The 26,671-nt window shown below is 46.8% G+C and overlaps 1 protein-coding gene across 1 annotated transcript in view; it reads left to right on the forward strand.

Annotated features, from left to right (window-relative positions):
- EVC2 (EvC ciliary complex subunit 2) overlaps positions 1-26,671 on the forward strand; it is a 157,443-nt gene that overhangs the window by 8,721 nt on the left and 122,051 nt on the right. Inside the window, exons 3-7 of the mRNA XM_055589083.1 lie at positions 3,799-3,965; positions 8,057-8,125; positions 9,954-10,140; positions 12,865-12,974; positions 19,767-19,820. Coding sequence (XP_055445058.1) covers positions 3,799-3,965; positions 8,057-8,125; positions 9,954-10,140; positions 12,865-12,974; positions 19,767-19,820 — 587 coding nt within the window. The remainder of the gene's footprint in view (positions 1-3,798; positions 3,966-8,056; positions 8,126-9,953; positions 10,141-12,864; positions 12,975-19,766; positions 19,821-26,671) is intronic.

Below are 26,671 nucleotides of genomic sequence, written 5' to 3' on the forward strand. Positions count from 1 at the left end.
GATCTCTCTCTGCCTCCCTCTGTAAGGCATCTGGGGTCACACTTATGGCCCCCTGGATAATCCAGGTTACTTCCCCATGAATTAAACTAAGGGTCCTTAATTTAATCGTATCTGCAAAGAGTCTGTTGCCATATAAGAGAACATATTTACAGGTTGCTGAGATTAGGACCTGGGTGTCTTTGGAGACCATTACTCAGTCTACCTGACTTCCCAGGTGGCTCAGCAGGAAAGAATCCAGCTGCCAATGCAGGAGACGCAGGAGACCTGTGTTCCATCCCTGGGTCGAGAAGGTGCCCTGGAGAAGGAAATGGCAACCCACTCCAGTATTCTTGCCTGGGAAATCCCATGGACGGAGGAGCCTGGCAGGATTGCAAAAAGTCGGACATAACTGAGTATGCATGCACTGAAAGTCTACCACACCAGGTTTCAGAAATCCAACTGAAACTAACTAGGCAATGAGCAATTTGTTGACCCTTATCGCTGGACTGCACAGGCCCCAGATCCAGGAGCACAGTGTTCTCAGGGCTCTGCTTTTCACTTTCCACTGAGGCTCCTGCTTTCGTCTGATGAGTGTCATTCTCAGGGACATTCTTTCCATGTGGAAGTAATTGCTGCCACTTGCAGAAAGGAAGAGACTTTCTGTAGCTCGACAGAAGTTCAGGGAAGACTAATGGACACAGTCTGAGTTCCATGCCAGTCCCCAGTCCCATCACTGGGACTTGGGGGGAGAGTCTTCTAGGTTCTGGGCTTAAGTCTGGCCTCCTGGGGACCAGGATATGCTGAGATCCAGGTTTGTCTGTAGAGACTGAGCTAGAATCTTACTGATTAGTTGGGGGGCTACCCTGAAGGGAGGGGTCCTGGGAAGGCAGAACAGACTTTTCATCCAGAATTGACACAGGTTATGAATACACCTTGTTTTATTCCAGGGATAAATGTATTTCATTTTCTGGGGGAGTTAAAAGTATTTTTTAGGTCTTCTGTTACTCTGCCACACTCAATATGTAAGCAAATTTGGAAGACTCAGCAGTGGCCACAGGACTGCAAAAAGTCAGTTTTCGTTCCAATCCCAAAGAAGGGCAATGCCAAAGAATGTTCAAACTACTGTATAATTGCTCTCATTTCACAAGCTAGCAATGTTATGCTCAAAATCCTTCAAGCTAGGCTTCAGCAGTACATGAATTGAGAAATTCCATGTGTACAAGCTGGGTTTTGAAGAGGGAGAGGAACCAGAGATCAAATTGCCGACTTTTACTGGATCATGAAGAAAGCAAGAGAGTTCCAGAAAATCATCTACTTCTGCTTCATTGACTACAATAAAGTCTTTAACTGTGTGGATCACAACAAACTTGTGGAAAATTCTTAAAGAGATGGGAATATCAGACCATATTACCGGTCTCCTGAGAAACCTTATGCAGGTCAAAAAGCAACAGTTAGAACCAGACGTTAAACAACGAACTGGTTCAAAATTGGGAAAAGAGTACGACAAGGCTGTGTATTGTCACCTTGTTTATTTAGCTTATATCCAGAGTACCTCATGCAACATGTTGGGCTGGATGAAGCTCAAGCTGGAATCAAGATAGACGGGAGAAATATCAATAGCCTCAGATATGCAGATGACACTACACTTATGGCAGAAAGTGAAGAGGAACTAAAGAGCCTCTTGATGAAAGTGAAAGAGGAGAGCAAAAAAGCTGGCTTAAGACTCAACATGAAAAAAACTAAGATCGGGGCATCCAGTTCCATCATGTCATGGCCAATAGAGGGGGAAAAAGTTGAAGAAGTGACAGATTTTATTTTCTTGGGCTCCAGAATCACTGTGGATGGTGATTGCAGCCACGAAGTTAAAGCTTGCTCCTTGGAAGTAAAGCTATGACAAACATAGACAGTGTATTAAAAAGCAAAGGTATCACTTTGCCAACAAAGGTCTGAATAGTCAAAGCTATGGTTTTTTCAGTAGTCATGTATGGGTGTGAGAGTTGACCATAAAGAAAGCTGAACGCTCAAGAATTGATGCTTTCGAAGCATGTTGCTGGCGAAGACTCTTGAGAGTCCCTTGGGCTGCAAGAAGATCAAACCAATCAATCCTAAAGGAAATCAGTCCTGAATATTCATTGGAAGGACTGATCTGAACCTGAAGGTCCAATACTTTGGCCACCTGATGTGAAGAGCTGACTCGTTAGAAAAGACACTGATGCTGGAAAAGATTAAAGGCAGGAGGAGAAGGGGATGACAGAGGATGAGATGATTATATAGCATCACTGACTCAATGGACATGAGTTTGAGCAAACCCCAAGAGATAGTGGAGGACAGAGGAGCCTGGCATGCTGCAATCCCCAGGGTTGCCAAGAGTCAGATACACCTTAGCAACTGAAGAACAACAAGCAGTCTTTGCAAAAGACTTTACAAAAGTTTACAAAATCCAGTGTTTTCATTTGAGTAAAAGAGGTTGGGGTGATATCACCATAATCACGGAAAACTTTTAGTCACTAATTAAGAAGACATTTTGGATAAGGGAGGGCAGTGTACTTAGGACTGTGGTTATAGTGAGAGCAGAGGGTGGAGGAATGAGGTCACCGGGAAGGCTTCAGGGAGGGCTTCCTGGAGGAGGTGTTGAGTCTCAGCTGAGTCCTGAGAAGTAGCAATTAGCAGGAGAAGGAAACAGAGGGAGCCAGGGTGCATTAAAACAGCTGCAGAGTCATGACCAATAACCCACATGACAGCACACTAGTGGGGAGACCACTGGGTAGTGACGCAGTGGGAGGTGATGGTCAGGTCAGAGCTTGACTTCCTTCTGTACTGTCTGTGGACAGTAACAGTGTCTGTCCTCATTCAGGTCTCCATCAGAGCCCACGGCTGGGCCTTCTGAGCTCCTGGAGGAGCAGGGGCTTAGACACCTGCACCAGACACAAAGCCCAGAGTGGCCTTAAGATTTGAAGTCCAGTGAGTCTTTGTCCTTTAGCCCGAAGGACTGGACTGGGGTCTGGAGGTGGGTGTTCTGTCCCACTTGTGTGATTGACTCGAACAGTCCCAACTGAGCAGCCAGCCTGGGAAAGCGCGTGCTGTTTTCCATGGTGAGGGCTCTAAATTCCCAGATGCTCACCGTTGTCCCCATTCCAACGTTGTGAACTGAACCACAGATACTATTCTGGGAAAAAGGATATTGATTTTATCCAGGATCCAGTTCCACATTCTTTTTTTTTTTTTTAATTTTCCTACATTTATTTAGAAATTCTATAAAAGGGGTTCTAAAGCAGTTCTAAAGACCTTGCTATCAATACTCTGTGTAAGGAAGAGTGAAAAACAGGATTCATTCTCAGCCTATATACAGTTTGTACTTGGACAGAAGATAAATGCTGAAAAGGCATGACTCCACAATTCTGGTCACTTCAAAATAGAAATTTACAGAGTGGTTAGAGGTTTTCCCAAGGGCACAGCTGGCGAGTGACAGCCAGGATTGGAACCCAGGGCCCTCTGATGCTAAGTGTGTAGGAATCACCCATGCCTCCTCCCTTGCCTAGCGGTTCTGACTCAGCCAGTCTAGAAGGGGGCCAGGCTGGTACATTTCAGCCTACAGATCAGGTAAGAAGCACACACTTCAAGAAACTCTTCTTAAGCTCTATGGCTCCCAATGAGAACTTCTCACCTTGGCAAAGAGATAAGTCATTCCTTCATTCACACCCTCGTTCACTTACTCAGTCAAGATTTTCCAAACGCCTGCCGTGTATCATGTGGTTTGCTTCCAGAGTTTAACCACTGCTTTTTTGTATTATGTAATGCATGCACGTTGCTGTTTTGCAGAGGAGGCACCATTCGGAATGAAATTCAGTAAGGAAATTGAAGTCTTTAACCCAGCCCTGGCTTCTGCAGCCTCTCGTGGGCCATGGATTCATTCCATCTTTGCTTTTACACACTCATGGCCTAGGAAGACCTTGTTTAAAAGAGACTCTGCTGTAACACACCGCCTGGTAAGTAACATACTCAGTTCTTTTAAAGACATATCAGAAGTTGTAAAGAAACCGATTTTGGATCACTTGTGTAGAAAATGTCACAGGCTTTTGTTCCTCCTCCAAAAAACACCTATTCTTTCTCTTTCACTAACTATAGTTATCATTAGGGAGCAAATCCATTTTTTTTAGGGAGAGCTGCTGCTTCTATACAATATACAGTATTTAGATGAATAGGATGTGTGAATGTGAGCATTAGGCAGCCTTATCTGCTGGTTCTAAAGCAGTGCATGGGGTTTTGCTATAACTGGATCAATTCACTGTTATAAAAACGCTGCTACCGATAACAGTCCCAAATGTTTAAAAAGTATTTTCCACTCCCCAGGCATGTTGTTGTTCAGTCTCTCAGTCGTGTCCGTGGACGGCAGCATGCCAGGCTTCCCTGTCCTTCACTATCTCCTTGAGTTTGCTCAAACTCACGTGCATCAAGTCAGTGATGCCATCCAACCATCTCATCCTCTGTCGTTCTCTTCTCCTCCTGCCCTCAATCTTTCCCAGCATCAGGGTCTTTCCTAATGAGTCGGCTCTTCGAATTAGGTGGACAAAGTATTGGAGCTTCAGCTTCTGCATCAGTCCTTCCAATGAATATTCAGGACTGGTTCGTTTAGGATGGACTGGTTTGATCTCCTTGCAGTCCCAGGGACTCTCAAGAGTCTTCTCCAACACCACAGATTGAAAGCATCAATTCCTGGGCGCTCATTCTTTTTTTTGTCCAACTCTCACATCCATACATGACTACTGGAAAAACCATAGGCTTAGTGCTTTCTATGCATAATCTCACTGGAGCCTCATTATGAGTTTCTTAAACAGGTACTATTTTTATTCCCTTTTTACAGATAGGAACTGAAGATTGGAGAGATTAAGGAGTTTGTTCAGGATCCCACAGGTCAAAGTGGCAGAACTAGGGTGTGGGGCCCCTGCTTTTAGCTGCTGTCCCTGCTCCCAGTGTTCTTCATACTCTGTGTAATGTGTTGGTACCACATGAGGTTGACTCTTCCCTAAGCTGTCATGATTTATAATGGCTTGAGAGCCACTGGGTTCAGCCAACAGGCTACCAAGGCGACAAGCTCCTCCTTGGCCCTTGGCTACATTTTGTGTTAGTCTCCTACATTTTGTATTAGATAGTTGTGTGACAAATTATTACCAACATGGTGGCTTGGAACAGTGAAATTTATTCTCTCCTTGTTCTAGAGGCAGGAAGGCCAAAGTCAGGGTGTCAGCAGAGCTGTGCTTTTACTGGGAGCTTGTAGGGGAAAATCCATCCTTTTCTCTTTCAGCTTCGGGAGCTTTCCTTGGCTTGTGGCTGCATCACTCCAATCTTTATATTGGGATTCTACAGAGAAACAAAACCTGTAGGATGTGTGTACACACACACACACATACACACACACATATGTGAAGGAGGGAGGGGGAGACTTATTTCAGGAAACTGCTTATGTGATTGTGGGGGCTGGCAAAGTCCACGATCTGCAAGTGTGGCCTGGAGACCCAAGAAAGAGCTGATACTCAAGTTGGAGAGGTCTCTGCATGGAATGCACTTTTCCTTAGGGGAAACCTTCATCATTTTTGTTAAGACCTTACCTGATTGGGTGAGGCCCACCCACACTATGATGGGTCATTAGCTTCCTTCAAAGTCCACTGACCTAAACATTAGATCTCTTCTAAAAATATATTCACAGTGACATCAGGGAGTGATTGATCAAGTATCTGGGAACCATGGTCAGCCAGCTGACACCTATCATTTACTGCTTTCACCTTCTGTGTCCTTTTCTCTGTGGGTGTGTCTTCTCTTCTGTCACTAATGAGGACACTTGTCATTGGATTTAGGACCTGGCTAAAGCCAACCCACCTAAACCCAGAATGATCTCATCTTGAGAGCCTTGGCTTAATTACATCTTCAAAGACCACTTTTCCAAATAGGGTCATGTTCCTAGGTTCTGGGCTTCAGGACGAGCTGCATCCAGCCACCAAGGTGGTCATCAGCTTTCCAGTCCATGCTCCATCCCCCTCCTGTGTGTCTTTGCCCAGCAAACTGTGTTTATCTGATTGTCGTATGCAGGATACTGTGTGGGGATCTGAAGGCTAGAAAGCCAGATGCCTGCCCTCAAGGACTTGCTGGGGTCCTGGCACATCAAGGCATGAGGGTGGGGTCATGGACAGAGACTCAACCAGAATCAAAGCCCTCAACAGTTCATGCTGCTGCCTGTGGTCAAAGTGTTCTCAGAACATCACTTCTGTTCTCTGCGTCTTTGTTCATTTCTATACAATAGCCAATGAGAGAGTCACGCTCTGGAGGAGTGTGCCCTACGGAAGAATCATAGCCTATGGAGCTATATCTATCCTATCTATACCTACACCTGCCTATACCGATCCTATCATAGCATATGGAGCTATAAGCAGCACACTGCCTGGGTAGAGTCCAAGCTTCCTACCTGTGCAGCCTTGGGCAAATGGTTAACCTCCATGAGCCTTAGTTTCCTCATCTGTAAAATGGGAGAAATAGAATTCATGTGTGTACAGTGATGGGCATACACCTGGCACTTGGGAAAGAATAGCCGTTAGGATTATCGGTATCACTGAGAGCTGCCTTGGTCTTTGATTCAGAGTATGGCTCCACCCACCGCAGATGCAGGTGGGCGGGGCAGACAGTGGGGATGCATGGCCTGGGGTCAAGGGGCATGTTCAAGGATGAAAACGAACAGGTATCAGCTATGTTTACAAGGAGCAATGGAGCTGGCATACAGTGGGTGAGCCCTGGCTTTCCATTGGTTTCCAGGGGAGGTGTCATGGGGCTGTGTGTGTGTGAGTCACTCAGTCATGTCCAACTCTTTGCAACCCCTTGGACTGTAGCCCACTAAACTCCTCTATCCATGGATTTTCCAGGCAAGAATACTTGACTGGGTAGCCATTCCCTTCTCCAAGGGATCTTCCTGACCCAGGGATCAAACCCGGGTCTCCTGCTTTGCAGGCAGATTCTTTACCACTGAGCCACCAGGGAAGCCCCTCATGGGGCTGGAAGAGGCCAATCCTGGGTGGATTCTCTACCTGTTAATGAGAGACCCAGCTTGCAAGAAGCACTTCAACACACCATGGTCCATGTTCACCAGGTTCCTGCTGTGTGGCTTGCGTGCCCCACTCAGGACATGTGCATGCTGTTCTGCTCAGTTGCTCAGCCTTGTCCGACTCTGAGACCCCATGAACTGTAACCCACCAAACTCCTCTGTCCATGGGATTCTTCAGGCAAGAATACTGGAGTGGGTTGCCATTTCCTCCTCCAGAGGATCTTCCTGATCCAGGGATCAAACCTGCATCTCCTGCGTCTCCTGCATTGGCAGGCAAATTCTTTACTACTAAAGACCCTGTTGTTGGGAAAGATGGAAGGCAAAAGGAGAAGGAGGAGGCAGAGGATGAGATGGTTAGATAGCATAACTGACTCAGTCGACATGAATCTGAGCAAACTCAAGGAGACTGTGAAGGACAGGGAAGCCTGGCATGCTGCAATCCATGGGATGGCACAGAATTGGACACGACTTAGCAACTGAACAACGACAAGGCCTAGGAAGCCAGGACATGTGAGCAGTCCTTAAAGGATTTTTCCATAGCTCTGCTCACATTCCTCCTGCTAAAGTGTCAGCCCTGGTTCGCTGAGTCCCTGTGACAATGATGTCATTGACACGCGCCTCAGAACAGGACATAGCCCCGTGTCATCACATGTCCACATTTTTCTTTATTCATAGGTTTTAAGTTCCAGTTCTGTAAGACTTAAAGAAAAATCTTCAGGGTCAAAATGCATGACTGCCAAAGTAACCCTTCTACCCTGCCTTTTACTTGTTTATTTTTTGGCCACATCCCACAGTGTGTGGGATCTTAGTTCCCGGATCAGGCATCTAGTCTGTACCCCCTGCATTGGAAGCATGGAGTCTTAACCACTGGGCCACCAGGGAAGTTCCTGTACCCTCCCCCCACTTTTAAAAGTTCATCTTGTACTTTTATTTAACATGTGTAGCATGAACTGTTTTTCATTTTCTAATAAGTTCTATATTTTATTGTAGTATGGAGACATTTCAAGAGACTCTCAAGGGACTTCTGAGAATGGAGTAATTTTTCAGAAATGTGCAGTGGTGAGTATTCATCTGTGGTTTATACTTAAAGAGAAAGTAATTGAATTTGCCGAAAACGTATATTAGTAGAGTTATGTATTTAAAGAACTGGCAAATCACATGGCCGTCTACCCATATCTAAGCACGGGTGATGAAGTGACCCACAGGGATCTCATATTTTATATGGAAGCACCAGACTAAGATTTTTTTGGTAACAACAAAATCATTACTGAAAATCCTCTGTGATTATTTAAAATGGGAAAGAAAGCATGTATTTTCTCCCAGATTTTAACATTGGTATGATGCCAACAGTTTACAAATTTATGTAATGTCTTTTAGGTCTTTGATTCTTACTAATCTCATGAGATGACCTTCACATGATCCTTGTGTTGAGGGTCCCCGAGACCATCGTCAGGTTCAGTGGTTCCCTTGAAGGACTCAGGGAACTCAGAAAAGCTGCTCTACTCACAGTCACAGTTTATTACAGCAGAACGATATAGATGATAGTCAGCAAAGCCAAGAGCTCATAGGACAGAGTTCTGGGGAGACCAGGCCCAAGACCCCTGGTCATCTCCTGGTGGAACTGAAGGAGCAGCATTTAATTTTTCCCAGCAGTGGTGTGTGACATCACCAGGGAAGCTCACCCAAGCCGTGGAGTCCAGGATTCTTATTGAGGATCCATCATGTAGGCATGGAGCACTCATGTCACTGACCTCAGTTACTCAGGTCACCTGAACACAGCTTTGCCCAAGGCCCTCACTGTGAATCACATGGTTAGCACAGACTACCTGGGGTGGCCCAAGGCCATAAGTATAGCAAGACACTCTTTCCAGACAAGATATTCCATGGGCTTTAAGGGCCAGTCTCCCAGGAGCTGGTCCTCTCTTTGGGATAGGCGGGGTTTGGACAGTCCAGCTCTGCTTAGCTAACTGTGTATTGCACAGCTCTCTTGCAGCCCAGGCCTTGGCTCTCTTGCTTCTCTTCCTGGAATGCAGTTGGAGCTACCAGTTTCTCATGCGTCCTCCTAGAAATGCTTCCTGCTACATGGGTGTAGTTATGAGTATGTGTGTGTGCCCATGTGCACATACATACACATACCTTCTTTCTTCCCCTTTTTACGTAGGTGACAGTACCCTATACACCAAGTTTTACAATTTGCTTTTTTCACTTATTACAATCCAGAGCTCATTCTTCTTGGGGGTGTACATGACTTACCTCTCTTTTCTCAGCTTCTCTGTTTCTTTCAGCAGAGCTGGGGTGAAGGAAGGGCAAGAATGGTGGGAAATAGGCTTTGAGAGAGGGGGCAGGACACGGTGTCAGAGGCCAGGTGGGGAGCCAAGCTGGAGATGGGCCACTGGCTTTGAATAACTGAGCTGTGCAAACACATGGGTGGGCAGAACCCGGAAGGCGACTGGCCAGGAGACAGGAGACCAGCTCAAGGCAAACTTGGAGATCAGATGACAATCAGAGGCCCCGGACTGGCTGGGACTGAATCTTCAAAATAATGGATTAAGAAAGCACTGCAGTTTGTTTTTCTTGGTGACCCCAGTTGTGACAATCTCCCCACTGTAGTCTCATGCATGGATGTTTTTTCATCTAAGTTTCTCTGTGGTTTCACTGCATTTCAGGGTCCTGGTTTCTTTGAACCGGTCTGAGCAACAACTTGTCAAGCGGGAGTCAAAATTTTCCCGGGGCCTTTGAAATCAGACCTGATGAATTCTAGACCCTTCGTGAGATTGTGGTCCCTTCCCTCTGCCTGCAGACCTAGTGGGTGCAGGTCGAGCTGGGGCCTTGCGTTGGGAAGTCGGGCTCACCAGCAAGTCTGGCCTCATTCCCCTTCCTGTCCTAGGTGTCTGTGCAGAGTGAGTGGCCATCGGTCCACGTGCGACTATTTGTGAACAACACCAGGACACCCACGGCCGCCAACCTCTCCGACCTGCTCTTACTCGACAACATCACAGGCCTCACGGTTAGGGAGTCGGCTGGAAACCAGACCTCGAGAGGCTTCCAGGCTTTCAGGAAGAAGTTTCTGCAAGGTAATAGCCACATGTACAAAGTTAAGGGTGGGGCACGATGGAGATACGCACAGATGGGCACAGAGCGCAGGATGGGCAGCAGGCATCTTCTCAGACACAGACTTGTGTTCACGCCGTTGATCCTCATGGTGGAATCTGCTGGTGGGGCATCAGAGGAGACCCTTGCTCAGCGTCTGCAACCAGGAAGCTGGTTTGTCACTTGGATTGAGAGAGGTGGGATTTGGGGAAGGATTTTTAAAAATATGCATATTCAAAGTTTATTATGAACAATTTCAAACGTACACAAAGAGGTTATAGCGAACCCCACTGTATCCATCAGCCAGATGATCAAAATGACCATCACTCAGTGAAATAAAGAGCTTGTTTGGGGGAGTGCTGGACAGACAGGGGAGGGGTTTGGCATCAGCCCAGGAAGCGTGCTGTTGACGTGTTCAGCTGTATTCATGGGAGTGACTCTGCTGCTAATTAGCTCCCGTTCAAAGTGTGACACCATCACTGGTTGGCTTTCAGAGGTGTGTTTCCTGGAGTGAGCTTGTCATTGGTTAATTAAGGAGATTTTTTTTTTCCTTTTTTTTTTTTTTTAAACTTTACAATATTGTATTGGTTTTGCCATACATTGACCTGAATCTGCCACAGGTGTACAATTAAGGAGATTTAAAACCAATTCTGGGGGCTTCCCTGGTGGCTCCGAAGTAATGCAGGAGACACAGGTTTGATCCCTGATCCATGAAGATACCACGTGTGCAGAGCAACTAAGCTTGTGCATCACAACTCTTGAGCCCGTGCTCCAGAGCCTGGGAGCCCGGCTCCTAAAACGCATGTGCCCTAGAGCCCATCTGCCACAACAAGGGAAATCACCACAATGAAAAGCCCACGCACCACACCTAGAGAGTAGCCCCCACTAGCCACAACTAGAGAAAAGCCTGCACAGCAGTGAAGGCCCAGCACAGCCAAAAATAAACAAGTAATTAAAAAAATAGTAATTCTGGAATGCAGTTGTTCCTCTGACTTCAGAGCTGTCAGTTTTCCTAGGAAGGTGGGACTTCTTTTATTCTGAGAAGGTGCCTTGTCTACAGATGAAGAAACTAAGGTGATGAGGAACCTGCCCAAGGCCCAGGGTTGGTAGTCAAGGTGGAGACAGACTCAGTCTGACTTCTCCATCCACCCCATGCCCACGATGCTATAGTGCATCTCACAGGCCTGGGACTCTTACTGACTTCCATATACATGGCCCACATTGCTCATCAATGCCACCACTCTTTCTGAGTCTAGATGAAACCTCAGAATCCATCTTAACACCGTACTATTGACAGAAGCTGTCAGTGGAGTTGGCCCGCCAGTAGTGACCTCTTTGCTGGCGCTGGTTTAAGCAATGGTGTAAGAACCGTCATGGTACATCTCAGCTAAGTGATCTTCAATGCCTTTCTTCAATGATGTAAAAATAAATCTCCCCAGTTCTTCAGCTTGTGCTTAGAGACAGGAACGTAGGGCTGAGAGCAGAGCCCAGACTCGATCTCAGACAGAGCTCTCTTGATTCCTCGCCATTTCAGAGCCATGTGGCCTCCAGAAATCACTGCATTTCTCTGAGCTGCAGATGTGGTGTGTGTCCCCCAGACTCACAGAGTCACTGCAGAGTCTGAATGGGGCGACATGGCCTGGCACTCTGCCTGCCTCTCATTTTATCGCTCCAGTGGCCTTGTGTAGTCCATGCTCCTACCGTCCCGAACTGGGCACGTTCCTCCCATGGCTCAGCATCAGCTCCTACTCTTGTGTCCCGCTGGAGGACCTTTCTCTGCTCCCCTGCCCCTCACTCACCTGCCACTCCTGCACTTCACCTGCTCGGAGCCAGGACCACACACTTCACCCATGAACTCGCTGACTTCTGCTCTTGACACGTGCGCTCTGCACATCCCTGAATCTCAGTCCCTGCAGCTGTGAACTGTGGGTGCTCTGACACCCACTTCCGGGAGTCCTTCTAAAGAAAAGGGAGTTCCCCACCCACAACTCCAGAGCCCATTGGTTCACCCTGGGGTGTGACCCCTCCCTATCGCAGAGGTGCCTTCTCCTAATAGCTGGCGTTTCAATCCTGGCTTCTTATTACGGGGAGCTTTGAGTCAGAAACCCCGTCTTCTAGGGAAGCTTCTCTGTGTAATTAAGCACCAACCAGCGACCATGAGATCAGAAGGGACCCTCCGTGAGCCTGAGTGGCCTTCCTCTCCCTCTCCCGGGCCTGGTCTGGCACTGCCTCTCTGTGCCTCGTGCTGGGCTCCCAGGACCAGGCTGCCTGGAGGTGTCAAAGTGGCGGCTAGTGTCACCCAGAAGTTAGTTCAGTAAAGACTTTTTCTTCATTGTGTGAATAGGATCAGTGGGAATAAATAGGATCCCCACCTGGATTCCAAACAAAACAGAAAGGTTCTGTATTTCATAAGTGGATGAGCTGAATACATCCTGAGTTAGGAAGGCTGACCCGCCCAGCCCCAGGCATTTCTGGATGGGTTGGGGTCCAGATAAAGCTCCCCGCACCTGCTGACAGCCCTTCCGAGTGAAAGCAGAGAGGGCCCAAGAGCACGCCTGCTTGATTTACTCTCCATGCTAAAAAGTATGTGAGCTCAAAGGGGCCCTGGCTGCCGCCATGGGCTGTGGTGCCGCCGCCTTTGGACAGTGGCCGTGTCTGGGGTGTGCAGGGACCCCCCTGCTAACTGCACGTGCCTTCTCTCCGAACAGTTGGAGACTCCTTCTTGGTCAGCTACACAGCCTCGCTGGAGGCCAGAGACGTTGGGAGTGGAGACATCCTGTTGCTTCCTGCCCAGCTCTCCTTCCAGAGTTCGTCACCGGTATTGTCTATGTTACTTGTGGTTTCTGTCTTGTCATTGTTGTTTTAGAAACCTCGAGCACATTATCCATTGGTCATGCTCTTCTTCCTTCCATCCTCCATTCATTCAGTGATGCCGAATTCTGGATTAGTGAATGGGCCCTGGAATCTCACACACTTTGCCGTGAACCAGGCTCCCTTTTAGCTTCTTGTAACCTCTATGGACCTGATTATCAAGATAGTCATCCATAGATGTTAATTTCTTTTTTTTTTTGCCATGGTTTCATATTTATTTATACAGGTCTACATAGGGTTTTTCTTTTCCTTTTTTAAAAATTTATTTGCATAGATGTTAATTTCTCATCACCATGTCTTGTGTGTAATAAGCACTCAACCATATACTTTCTATTGATATTGGTTTGCTAGAGCTGCTGTGAAAAGGTACTGCAGACCAGCTGGCTCACAAACAATAGAAATGTGTTCGTTCACAGCCCTGGAGGCTGGAAGTTCAGGTCAGGGTATGGGCAGGGTTGTCTTTCTGAGGCCTCTCCTTGGCTGGTAGACAGCTGTCTTCTCCCTGTGCCTCACGTGGTCGTCCCTCTGTGTGTCTGTATCCTCGTCTCCTTATAAGGACGCTTGTCAGGTGGGGTTAGAGGCCACCGTGATGGCCTCGCTTTACCTTAATCACCTCTGTTAAGGTTCTGGATCATGGAAAAAGCAAGAGAGTTCCAGAAAAACATCTCTTTCTGCTTTATTGACTATGCCAAAGCCTTTGACTGTGTGGATCACAATAAACTGTGGAAAATTCTGAAAGAGATGGGAATACCAGACCACCTGACTTGCCTCTTGAGAAATCTGTATGCAGGTCAGGAAGCAACAGTTAGAACTGGACATGGAACAACAGACTGGTTCCAAATAGGAGAAGGAGTATGTCAAGGCTGTATATTGTCACCCTGCTTATTTAACTTCTATGCAGAGTACATCATGAGAAATGCTGGGCTGGAGGAAGCACAAGCTGGAATCAAGATTGCCGGGAGAAATATCAATCACCTCAGATATGCAGATGACACCACACTTATGGCAGAAAGTGAAGAGGAACTCAAAAGCCTCTTGATGAGGGTGAAAGTGGAGAGTGAAAAAGTTGGCCTAAAGTTCAACATTCAGAAAATGAAGATCATGGCATCCGATCCCATCACTTCATGGGGAATAGATGGGGAAACAGTGGAAACAGTGTCAGACTTTATTTTTTTGGGCTCCAAAATCACCACAGATGGTGACTGCAGCCATGAAATTAAAAGACGCTTACTCCTTGGAGGGAAAGTTATGACCAACCTAGATAGCATATTCAAAAGCAGAGACATTACTTTGCCAACAAAGATCCGTCTAGTCAAGGCTATGGTTTTTCCTGTGGTCATGTATGGATGTGAGAGTTGGACTGTGAAGAAGGCTGAGCGCCAAAGAATTGATGCTTTTGAACTGTGGTGTTGGAGAAGACTCTTGAGAGTCCCTTGGACTGCAAGGAGATCCAACCAGTCCATTCTGAAGGAGATCAGCCCTGGGATTTCTTTGGAAGGAATGATGCTAAAGCTGAAACTCCAGTACTTTGGCCACCTCATGTGAAGAGTTGACTCATTGGAAAAGACCCTGATGCTGGGAGGGATTGGGGGTAGGAGGAGAAGGGGACGACAGAGGATGAGATGGCTGGATGGCATCACTGACTCAATGGATGTGAGTCTGAGTGAACTCCAGGAGTTGGTGATAGACAGGGAGGCCTGGCGTGCTGCGATTCATGGGATCGAAAAGAGTTAGACACGACTGAGTGACTGAACTGAACTGAACTGAAGGTTCTATCTCCAAATTCAGACACATTCCGAGACACTGGGGTCAGGGCTTCAGCTATAGATCTTGGGGGGACATGATTCAACCTGTAACCCCATTACCGTGAGCATTTTCATTTTCCATTCACTCTTTTGTTAATCCACGTAGGTGGTGAATGCGGTTGGTGCATGGCCCATGCTATGCTCTGTGCACCCCTGGGGCTACAGAGAAAGAGATGTGTCCTTGTCCTCGTGGAGCCTGTGCTCTCGTTGTGTGTGTGTGTGTAAGTCGCTCAGTTGTGTTCTACTCTTTGCAACCCATGGACTCTAGCCCACCAGGCTCCTCTGTCCATGGAATTCTCCAGGCAAGAATACTGGAGTGTGTAGCCATTTCCTTCTCCAGCGGGTCTTCCCAGCCCAGGGATCTAACCTGGATCTGCTGCATTGCAGTTACTCTGGTCATTTTGTTCAGACTGCAGCCCCTGGAGGAAGTACTTTTCATAACAGATGTGGAAAACGAGGCTCCAGCGTGACTACTCCAGGTCGCATGGCAAAACCAAAATCGACCTCACAGCTGCCAGCTCCTTCCATCCAAGGCTGAGAGGCCTGTGTGCGGTGTTTCTGCTGCAGTGAGAAAACTAATCCTGGATAAAATTAAATAAAATGAAAGATTCCATAAAGGTAAAGACCAGATATGAGAAAGCCGTATGAAACTGTCAGAAAAGACGAATGTCTCAGAAAACAATTAAGTGCAAAGTCAAGAACGAGAACAGAGAAGGATGAAAAAAGGGAAATAAAAGGCCCAGAAAAAAATACCATCTGAATTTCAAAGGACAGGAAACCAAATATGCTAAAGTCAAAATTTAAGATAAAGGCAACAGTCAGAAACCCACAGTGAGAAACTCAGAAACTCAGTGAAATCAAAAGCTCCCTGTGTAGGGTCATTAGGACTTTAGACCAAGGCGGCTTCACACCTCCCAGAAGAGCCTGGGGAGGCTGGGGGGACATTAGGAGGTGTGGAGTTGGGGCTCCCTGGCCATCACCCCCTAACAGGTCCTGTCCATTGCTTTGCTTGGTGCCTGTGTGTGTTGTACCAACCCCATCACCCTAGTAACCCTCCGTCCTCCCACTAGAACGTTGCTCCTTGAGACCCCCTTGGTCTTATTCCCAATCTGTATTCTTGGTGCCAAAAATAGAGCCCTGCACACAGTAGGTGCTCAGTAATTACTTGCTGAGTGAGTACATGAATAGATCAGTGAACTAATGATTCTTGGGCAGGTGTGTGTGTGTTTTTTCTTTTTTAACTTCTCTGAGCCTTTGGTTTCTCATCAGTAAAAAGGGAGACTGTTCTATGTCTCCAGTCTCTTGGGATAAAAGCGATGATTTTATATTTTCATGTGGCTTTCAGGTTCCTTTCCCTTCCAAGCCTTCAAGAGCTCTCTCTCTGGGCAGTTTTGTGGACAGAGTGGAGATTCTAGAGCTCCAGACTTCATGGTGTGTGTTATAGGCTCCTACCTGCTTGCATTAGACTGTCAGCATCGCCTTTCTTAGACCTGCCTTAGAAAAGGTTCCTAGAAAGCTCGGTGTTTGTTGAGCGGATAAGGGCTGGATAAGGCTCCTATGCCTCGTTCTCTAATTGATTCACCCAGTTGGACTTCAGAGTTTCTTTGGGTGACTCCTGGGCCTTCCTCTAGGATGGAGAGAAGGTCCAGTGTATTTGGAATTGAAAATGATCCAAGTCTGAGGGAAGATCTTGTCAACTCCACACAAGAACGTTGGTCTGCCCTGCTTGTCGGCTGTAGAGAGGCTCACACTACAGATAGGAGAATAAAGGAATTATTTAAAAATGCAGGTGCCCAATGGGGTGAAATCCTTCATATTGGTGTGGATTTGGTGTCTAGTACTTCAGAGGCTGAAATGCTGTCCTCGCTGTGTTTTTAGAATGGTTCAATGTTTCTGAGCTTAAGTTTTCCCACTTGAGAAATGAGGGGGCGTCAAAAGATTCCCTTCAAACTCATCTCTTCCAGTTCTGACATTTTAAAATGGTATGAGAGCAATAAAAATAGTTACCACTTTCTAATCCTCACCATAGGAAGGAGGTACTGTCAGAAATGCACTGTGTTTGAGTCTGGAAACTACCTTCTCCAGCTCACACACAGGTGTGCACATAGATATAGACACATGCACCTCAACTTCATACAAGGGTGCATGAGACAGGACAGAGATGCAGCAGAGGTCAAGAGGGAAGAATCTAGAACATTCATCTCCAGTTCCTTACCGTATATTGTGTAAACATCCCGCCCACCTTGTAAAACCGTCACTGGATCTCACGTGGTCCGTGTTTCCCGGCTTCAGGCTGTGCTCTAAAACATGTTTCTTAAGCCTTAAGTTTATATGGTGGATGTAGGCTGATGGTTTCTGTTTTGCAAAGAGATGGAGACAGGCTGCGCGGCACACTTTCAGCCCCTCTCTGTTTAGACCTTGGGTGTCAAGAAACAGCAAGGAGGGACCCAGAGGGAGAAAAGAGAGAGAGGAAGCCAGCCTTCGAACCCACTAGTTCAGAAGACCCTGAAACTCACAGGACACCACAAATACTCTGCAGCACATACGATTCAGGAACAGAAGGGCCAAGTGATTGCTTCAGAGGTGTCTCTTCTTTAAAGACGTGTGTGTGTGTTTTAATTTCCATTGTTCTTCAGTTGCTAAGTTTGTCTCTGACTCTTTACAACCCCATGGACTGCAGCATGCCAGGCTTCCCTATCCACTATCTTCCAGAGTTTGCTCAGATTCATGTCCGTTGAGTCGGTGATGCTGTCTAACCAATGAGTCAGCTGTTTGCATCAGATGACCCAAGTATTAGAGCTTCAGCATCAGTCCTTCCAAAGAATATCCAGTGTTCATTTCCTTTAGGATTGACTGGTTTGATCTCGTTGCAGTCCAAGGGACTCTCAAGAATCTTCTCTGGCACCACCATTTGAAGGCATCAGTTCTGGATGCTCAGCCTTCTTTATGGTCCAACTCTCACATCCATTTCCCTCCTTAAAACATCAGCTTGTTCAGCTGGCCTGTGATGGGTTTAGGATGCCCCAGTGCTCCCAGTATAGCTGCCGTAACGACTGTAGGACATGGATCAGGGGGTTTCCTGCTTCGGATGGACCATCGCTCAGGTCAGGGGAAAATGCCTCTAGAGTGGCCATGATAGAATTAAACAGGGCTCACTCTGGCTCCAAGTCTCCTGGCCGGGTTATCTACGATGATACAGCCACCACCATCACCACCTGCTACACCAACAGCATTCATACTTTCATAGCACTCTTCCTTATGGGCCAGGCACTCTTCTGATTCATCCTCACAGCCAGCCTATGAGATGAATAAAATTCCCACTGTACAGATGAGGAAACTGAGGCACAGAGAGGTCAGTACCTTGTCCAAAGCCAGAGTGCTGGAGAATGATGAAATCCAGCATGAACCTGCATAATCTGCTTCCTTCCACTCCTCTGCACTGCCTTTCAGTTGCAAGATATTCTACCTCCAACCCCAGAAAGAACCATGTTCTCATGTTGGGTCTCCTCAGATACCACGAGATTGGACAGATAGCAGAATACATCATGAGAAATGCTGGACTGGATGAAGCATAAGCTGGAATCAAGATTGCCGGGAGAAATATCAATAACCTCAGATATGCAGATGACACCACCCTTATGGCAGAAAGTGAAGAAGAACTAAAGAGCCTCTTGGTGAAAGTGAAAGAGGAGAGTGAAAAATTTGGCTTAAAGCTCAACATTCAGAAAATGAAGATCATGGCATCTAGTCCCATCACTTCATGGCAAATAGATGGGGAAACAGTGGAAACAGTGGCTGACTTTATTTTTCTGGGCTCCAAAATCACTGCAGATGGTGACTGCAGCCATGAAATTAAAAGACGCTTGCTCCTTGGAAGGAAAGTTATGACCAACCTAGACAGCATATTAAAAAGCAGAGACATTACTTTGTCAACAAAGATCCGTCTAGTCAAGGCTATGGTTTTTCCAGTGATCATGTATGGATGTGAGAGTTGGACTATAAAGAAAGCTGAGTGCCAAAGAGTTGATGTTTTTGAACTGTGATGTTGGAGAAGACTCTTGAGAGTCCCTTGGACTGCAAGGAGATCCAACCAGTCCATCCTAAAGGAGATCAGTTCTGGGTGATCATTGGAAGGACTGATGTTGAAGCTGAAACTCCAATACTTTGGCCACCTGATACGAAGAGACGACTCATTTGAAAAGACCCTGATGCTGGGAAGGATTGAGGGCAGGAGGTGAAGGGGACGACAGAGGATGAGATGGTTGGATGGCATCACCAACTCAATGGACATGGGTTTGGGTGGACTCCGGGAGTTGGTGATGGACAAGGGACGCCTGGTGTGCTGTGATTCATGGGGTCACAAAGAGTCAGACACGACTGAGCGACTGAACTGAACTGAACTGGACAGATAGCAGTCATAACGCTCACCTTTCATTCCCTATGTTTTCTAAGCAGAGGAGTATTAGAAAGTATGGGAGTGGATGTTTAGGGTGTTGGGGCTTGGTGGGTCGAGAGCACTGGAATGAGAGGGGATCTCACTGACGTCAGAGCCTGCAGTTCTCTCCTCCTTCCTGAAGGGGGCAGACCAGACCCTGGAGGGGGAGGGTAGTTGCTCAAGGTCATTCCTTTCCCCTGACCTCACCCTCCTCCAAGTGTTTCACCACCTGGGTATGACGCCTGTGTTTCCCTGGCCATGAGGGGAACTGGTGTCTGGATTTCACAAACGCCTCCGGGAGAGGAGGCATCACGGTTCCACAGACCTTTTCCCCTGGAGTGACTTTAAGACCACCACCTGCTCTGACCACCCCCCACCCCCGACAGTCAAGAACCCACTGTAGCTCCAGGTGGGTGGGTCGGAAACAGACCACTTGTTACCCGGTGTCTCAGATGCCAAAACCGGTTGACTGAACTGCTTTCTTTATTCTTTTTTCTAGAACAGAACCCAGCTAAAAGCCCCCTTCACCATAACAGCAGAAGAAAAGATCACGGTAAGAGAAAACTTTGACCAGGACACCCACATTACACCCCCACTGTGTCTCTTTCTGTCTGTGGTTTGTGGTCTTTTGCTGTCCTCAGAGGCCGGGGAGGGACCCACCGCTGACCTTAGCCTCCTAGACCCGAGCCGAGGCTGGGGGCTCCCTGCGGTCTGGGGTTCCCCAGTGTGGCCTGGGGGCTGTCTGGCTGGTTTTCTGAATACCCCCTTCATCTGGGCGAGATGGATTGGTCACTGCCTGGGACCAGCTTGAGGCCCCACCCACCCATCTGTACATCTGTTCAGCGGGCTGGTACCTGCCTTTCGGTGTTTGCCCGTGGCCAGTGGGTGGTCCGTGTTTTGTCTTCCCAGAGCTTCTCAGGGCTTAGAGACCTGCTTCTGCGGTCCACCCGGAACACTTCTCCCTTTTTCTTCATCATCCGCTCACCCACAGCTCACGCATCCATTCATTCATGTGTTCATCAAGTGTTAATTCATCATATAAACATAGTCCACGTTTTTTCAACCCCCAGTGCACGCATACTAAGTTGCTTCGGTCATGTCTGACTCTGTGTCCCTATGGAGCGTTAGCCCACCAGGCTCCTCTGTCCATGGGATTCTCCAGGCAGTAACACTGGAGCAGTTGCTATGCCCTCCTCCAGGGGCTCTTCAAGACCCAGGGAACCAACTCACGTCTCTTGTGCCTCCTGCATTGGTAGGTGGATTCTTTACCACTGATGCCACCTGGGAAGCCTCCCAGTAATTGCCAGGCCAAGGAGTTTACATTTGCTGAATCCTGACATCTTCACTACAATCTTGGGGGATAGATTGAACTTTTAAATTGCCTCCATTTCTTATATGGGGAAACTGCGGCATGCCCAGGTCAAGGCATTTGCCTAAGGTCACATGACCATGTGTCAGGGCTCCCAAGACCACCCCCAGGTGCAGGGTTTTCCTAGGAGGACCCAAAGCACTGCACACATTGTCGTACTCAGGCTGATGTTGATAGAGAAGGGTGCAGAGCAGAATCAGCAAAGGGAACAGATGTGTGGGATGGGCTCTGGAGACACCAAGTACAGGCTTCCCAGGTTCTCTCCCAGTGGAGACATGCAGGGCATGCTGAATTCCTCCAGCACAGAGTTGTGACATCACATGTGAACTGCTGTCCATCAGGGAAGTCATTAGAGACCCAATGCCTGGCACCTCCCAGCAGGACAGCGTGTGTTGAGTATAAACCACACCATATGCACAGCAGTTTAGGCCATGAGCCCCACTTATCAGGGGATGGTGGGAACCCTCTAAAATCCACGTTCCCAGACACCAGCCATGGCCCAGCATCTGGAGCAGGCCTCCCAGAGGATGGAAGCCTCAGGCCCGCTGCATGAGCGCCTTTCTGCACAGCTGGTGTTAGAATGGGATTTGAACCCAGGCCCTTTGGCTCCAGAGCCCTGCTGTTGGGCAGTGGACCACACTGCCTCCTAGCAAGCTGAATTCCTACACAGAAGAGGCAGGAACAAAACCCGAGGCAGGCACACAGGTGTAGACAGTTCTCCTGGCTGGTCCGTGCGTCCCCCACTGTGCCCTGCGTTGTGGGTGGCCCTCAACAGGTAAAGATCCCTGATTGGGCTGATTGTCATCATTGCCTGTGATTGCCCGTCAGTGGAGGAGGTAGCTGATGGTTGCGTGATTGCAATAAAGGTCAGAGAACATTCATTTAATCAATATTTATGAGCCCTTCCTCCATGGCCTGATAGCTCAGTTAGTAAAGAATCTGCCTGCAATTCAGGAGATCCCAGTTCAATTCTTGGGTCAGGAAGATCCACTGGAGAAGGGATAGGCTACCCACTCCAGTATTCTTGGCTTCCCTGGTGGCTTAGCTGGTAAAGAATCCATCTGCAATTCAGGAGACCCCGGTTCGATCCCTTGGTTGGGAAGATCCTCTGGAGAAGGAAAAGGTTACCCACTGCAGTATTCTGGCTTGGAGAATTCCATGGACTCTATAGTTCATGGAGTTGCAAAGAGTTGGACACAACTGAGCGACTTTCACTTCACCTCCATGGCCCAGACCCTCTCATGAGGATGGAGACGCACCATATCCAGGTCTTCAGGGCTGCCTCTGGCTCACACATTGCCTTCAGGAGAAGCAGGAATAGGTGGCCCCCCAGGCTGCAGACAGCAGGGGTCTGGAGCCAAAGCACCCAGGTTCAAATCCTGTTCTAAGACCAGCTGTGCAGAAGGGCGTTTACACACAGGCCTGAGACTTCTGTCCTCTGGGAGTCCTGCTCCAGATGCCTGTTCCAGATCCATGGGTGCAAGGCTAGGTGGTGGAGCAGTGGGTTGGATTTCAGCCCCACTGGTCCCTGGGCCAGGTAACCTCTGCCTGTGGACCATGTTCATGAAGGTCATTATCAAGTGGAGAGATGAGATGTGTTAGTGATGGCTCTATAGTGCTGTGGGGAAAATAAGCTATCATACCAGAAGCCTGACTCTGACTTCCTGTCCCCCACTGATTGTATGTGACACTCGGCACGCTACTGACCTCCCTGAACTTCAGTATGCTAGGTGTAAAATGAGAATAATAACAATACCTGCTTTATAGGGTGATAACCACAATAAATGGATTGAGGCAGGCGAAGTACTGAGCACAGTGCCTGGCATTCTCTAAGTGCTCAATAACCCTCATCAATGTTATGAAACATGCAAACAATACTGTTGTGCACCTGTTTTGGATTAATTGTGGGTATCAGAGTCGCAAGCTCAATTTCCATGAGAGTCACACCAGCGCTGCAAGTGTGTGAGTCAGGCCTATGGAAGATTCTAAGGTGTAGTGGAGTCTGCAGAGTCTGCAGCAGCCTGGAGATTCAGACTGCCCATCACCCACTATCTGTCCCCCCACTTTGTAACATTAAACAAGAGGAAAAAAGCCAAACAGTGTACATCAGCTGTGACTGAATTTGTGAGGTTGTAACCTGACATATAGATCATAGATCAAGTGGAACTGACAAGGTGCAGGGGAGCTGAGTGGGCTCGGTGGATCCGCAGGCCTCTTGGAAGAGATAAGAGTTCAGTTGGAGCTTAAAGAAAAGGCTTAACTAAAGATGGAGGAGAGGTTTCTAAAATATGCAGCTGAAGATCTGACATCAAGGTTAAGCTTGTTTTGACTGTGGGTTGGATGTGAACCAAGGTTTACTGGGTGCAGGCACAGTGCAGAGTCAGACACGACTGAGCAACTAGCACACACACAAGCAGTGCCAGACATCATTAGGGCGCACGTAGTGGCCCTTGCCAGGTAAAGTGTGTGAGCCATCACGTTGGCTTGGGCACCTGCGAAGGTAATGTCATTATACTAGGAACATGTGTTGATGAACAGGAGAGCTTGGCAGTGAGGTATAAGCTCCTCTGACATTTTCATCAAGCAGGTAAAACAATATTGGATTGGCCAAAAAGTCTGAACTAACATTTTGGCCAACCCAATACAAAGTAAAGACATTATGTAACCCGTTATATAAACTGGGATCTGAAACACTTGGAAGAGACCCCATTACTTCCTTAATTTTTTATTAATTTCTTGAGGGTGAAACTGACATCTGTCAGATAAGGCCCCAAGAAGTCCTCTCTGCCTCCTGGATGAACAGAGAGGAAAAAATCACTCCACCCTGTACTGGACATTGAGTGTAGGTGTTCTTTTATTTAAAAAAAAATTGTTGAAGTACAGTTGATTCACAGTGCTGTGTTAAATTCTGTTGTACAGCAAAGTGACTCAGTTATACATATATATTCTTCTTCGTATTTTTTCCATTATGTTTATCACGGGATATGGAATATAGTTCCCTGTGTTCTATAGTAGGACCTTGTTTATCCACCCTGTATACAATAGTTGCGTGGAGGTGTTCTGATTCACTCCAGCTTCTCATAGTAAAGCTGGGCATCCTGCCAGGCACTGGGAGAACAAGTCACCATATTTTACTCCAAAGATCTGGATCTAATCAAGAGTGAGACATTTAAACCAATTGGTATGTCATCCAAATTCATTTAGAGTGTAATTCCTGTAAGAATAATAGTGGAATTGGGAGGAGGAATGTGATCAAATCAAAGTTTCATCTGAAAGTATAAATTTATGAGGCTAGGTGAAAAATTGTCGAAATGAAGAATAACATGGGAAGATTTGCCATATCAGATATGAAAAATTAGAAAGCTGCATTAACACCATATGCAGGTCTTGCAAGAGAAACTAGACCAGTGGATCAAAATAGAGTATCTACACGTACATGTATCTGACAAAATGATATTTCAACTCAATGGGGAGAGAATGTTTCATTTATTAATTTGGGGAGCAATTGACTGGATCTTCTGGAAGAAAAATGAAGATGAAGTCCCTCAATAGATATAAATCTAAATAGATGAAACAGTTTGTAAAAAGTAAATCCTGGTTAATATGCTATGGGGAAAAAAATCAAGGAAAATCATCGATATTGTCACTCTGCTTATTTAACTTATATTCAGAGTACATCATGTGAAATGCTGGGCTGGATGAAGCACAAGCTGGAATCGAGATGGCAGGGAGAGATGTCAACAACCTCAGATATGCAGATGACACCACCCTTATGGCAGAAAGTGAAGAGGAACTAAAGAGCCTCTTGATGAAAGTGTGAAAGTGAAGGAGAAAGTGAAGGAGAGTAAAAAAGATGACTTAAAACTCAACATTCAAAAATTGAAGATCATGGTATCCAGTGCCATCATTTTGTGGCAAATAGATGGGGAAACAATGGAAACAATGAGAGACTTTATTTTCTTGGGCTGCAAAACCACTGCAGATGGTGACTGCAGCCATGAAATTAAAAGACACTTGCTCTGTGAAAGAAAAGCTATGACCAACCTAGACAGCATGTTAAAAAGCAGAGACATTACTTTACCCACAAAGGTCCATCTAGTCAAAGCTATGGTTTTTTCCAGTAGTCATGTATGGATGTGAGAGTTGGACTATAAAGAAAGCTGAGCTTTTGAACTGTGGTATTGGAGAAGACGCTTGAGAATCCCTTGGACTGCAAGGAGATCCAACCAGTCCATCCTAAAGGAGATCAGTCCTTAATATTCATTGGAAGGACTGATCTGAACCTGAGGCTCTGATACTTTGGCCATCTATGCGAAGAGCTGACTCACTGAAAAAGACCCTGATGCTGGGAAAGATCGAAGGCAAAAGGAAAAGAGGACGACAGGGGATGAGATGGTTAGATAGCAACTCAATGGACACGAGTTGGAGCAAACTCTGGGAGACAGTGAAAGACAAGGGAGCCTGATGTACTGCTGTCCTTGGAAAAGTAAGATAGGACTGAGTGACTGAACAACAACAGCAATGTCTGTATGATGTATTGTTCTTGTTCAGTCACTCAGTCATGTCCGACTGAACATATAGGTTAAATAAGCAGGCTGACAATATATACAGCTTTGCCATTTCCTACTCCAGCTTTTTATGATATATAAAGAGCTCCTATTAGTTTATAAGATAAAGAATGCCTCTGTAAGTAGCTATGTATGATATGAGAATTTCTCAAATACAAGGATTTACAATATGTACCCTTTAGCACAGTGGAGGGAACTTGTAACTCTGCTGGCAAAATCATGTGACTTTGTGTTTCACTCAGAGGGCTTCCCAGGTGGTTGCCAGTGATAAAGAACCTGTCTGCCAATGCAGGAGACCCTAGAGACACAGGTTCAATCCTTGGGTCAGGAAGATCCCCTGGAGTAGGAAATGGCAACCCACTCCAATATTCTTGCCTGGAAAATCCCATAGGCAGATGAGCCTGGTGGGTTATAGACCATCGGGTTGCAAAGAGTCAGACATGACTAAGCGTATATGCGCGCGCACACACACACACACACAAGGCTGGGGGCATGCAGTGACGTTTCATCACATCTGCCCTCTCCATGTTACATCTTGTTTGAATGACTACCCCAGCCTCCTGCCTGTGCAGTCCTGCTCTCCTGAAACACCAGCCTGCTTACTTTCTATTCTGGAGGGGCTTCCCACTGCCTGCTGATAAAGCCCAGTTTCCTTGGGTGGTATTCAGGCTCCATCAAAAATGGTGACCTCTGCTATATCCCAGTCTTTGAGATTATTCCCCTTGTTAGCACTTAATACATTTTTATTGACATCAGAGTAGAATTTTTGCCCAGGGAGAGACTTTAAAGATTACGTAGTTTTACTTCCTCATTTGAGAATAAAAAAACTCCTAGGTCCTGAGATCCTCTGAGAACTGGCCAAGGTCCTGAAGCTTGATGACAAACACTGAGGAATGGAATCATGCTCTGTGGTTCTGCAATCCAAGCCTCGTTCACTAGATTGTAACTTAAAAGCTCTGTTAGTGTGTGTGATTATCTCTGTCTGTGGTTACCTGCAAGCTCTGGCTCCTGCCAGAATTGTGAGAGTTTCTGCCCTTAGAGCTGCCCCTCAAGGGCTGTGGGCCAACAGCCCTCTGCTTCCTCAAGCAGTAGAAGGATCTTAGTGAAATTACTCCTAAAATCTCTTCTAGGGAAATCAATATGGCCTCCCTTTCAGAACCTTTCTGGTTTGGGGAGGGGATGGGATTTAATGTATGTCCATTGTGGACATTTTAAAGAAACCACCACTCTACACACACACACACACACACACACACACACACAGAAAGAGAGACAGACACAGGGAGAAAATTAGAAGAATTACCTCCTAGCCTTGCCGCCAGAGATAACCATTGTTAACATGGTGGTTTCTTGCTTTCCCCAAGCCTATGAATGCATTTCTTACATAATTGAAGTCAAACTGTATAAATAATTTTTCCTCATGGTCGTGTAACTTTTTATTGGATTTTAAGCATTTAAAGCATTTCT

This window comes from Bubalus kerabau, chromosome 7 (genome assembly GCF_029407905.1).
Source record: "Bubalus kerabau isolate K-KA32 ecotype Philippines breed swamp buffalo chromosome 7, PCC_UOA_SB_1v2, whole genome shotgun sequence".
In the NCBI taxonomy this organism is placed as follows: Eukaryota; Metazoa; Chordata; class Mammalia; order Artiodactyla; family Bovidae; genus Bubalus; species Bubalus kerabau.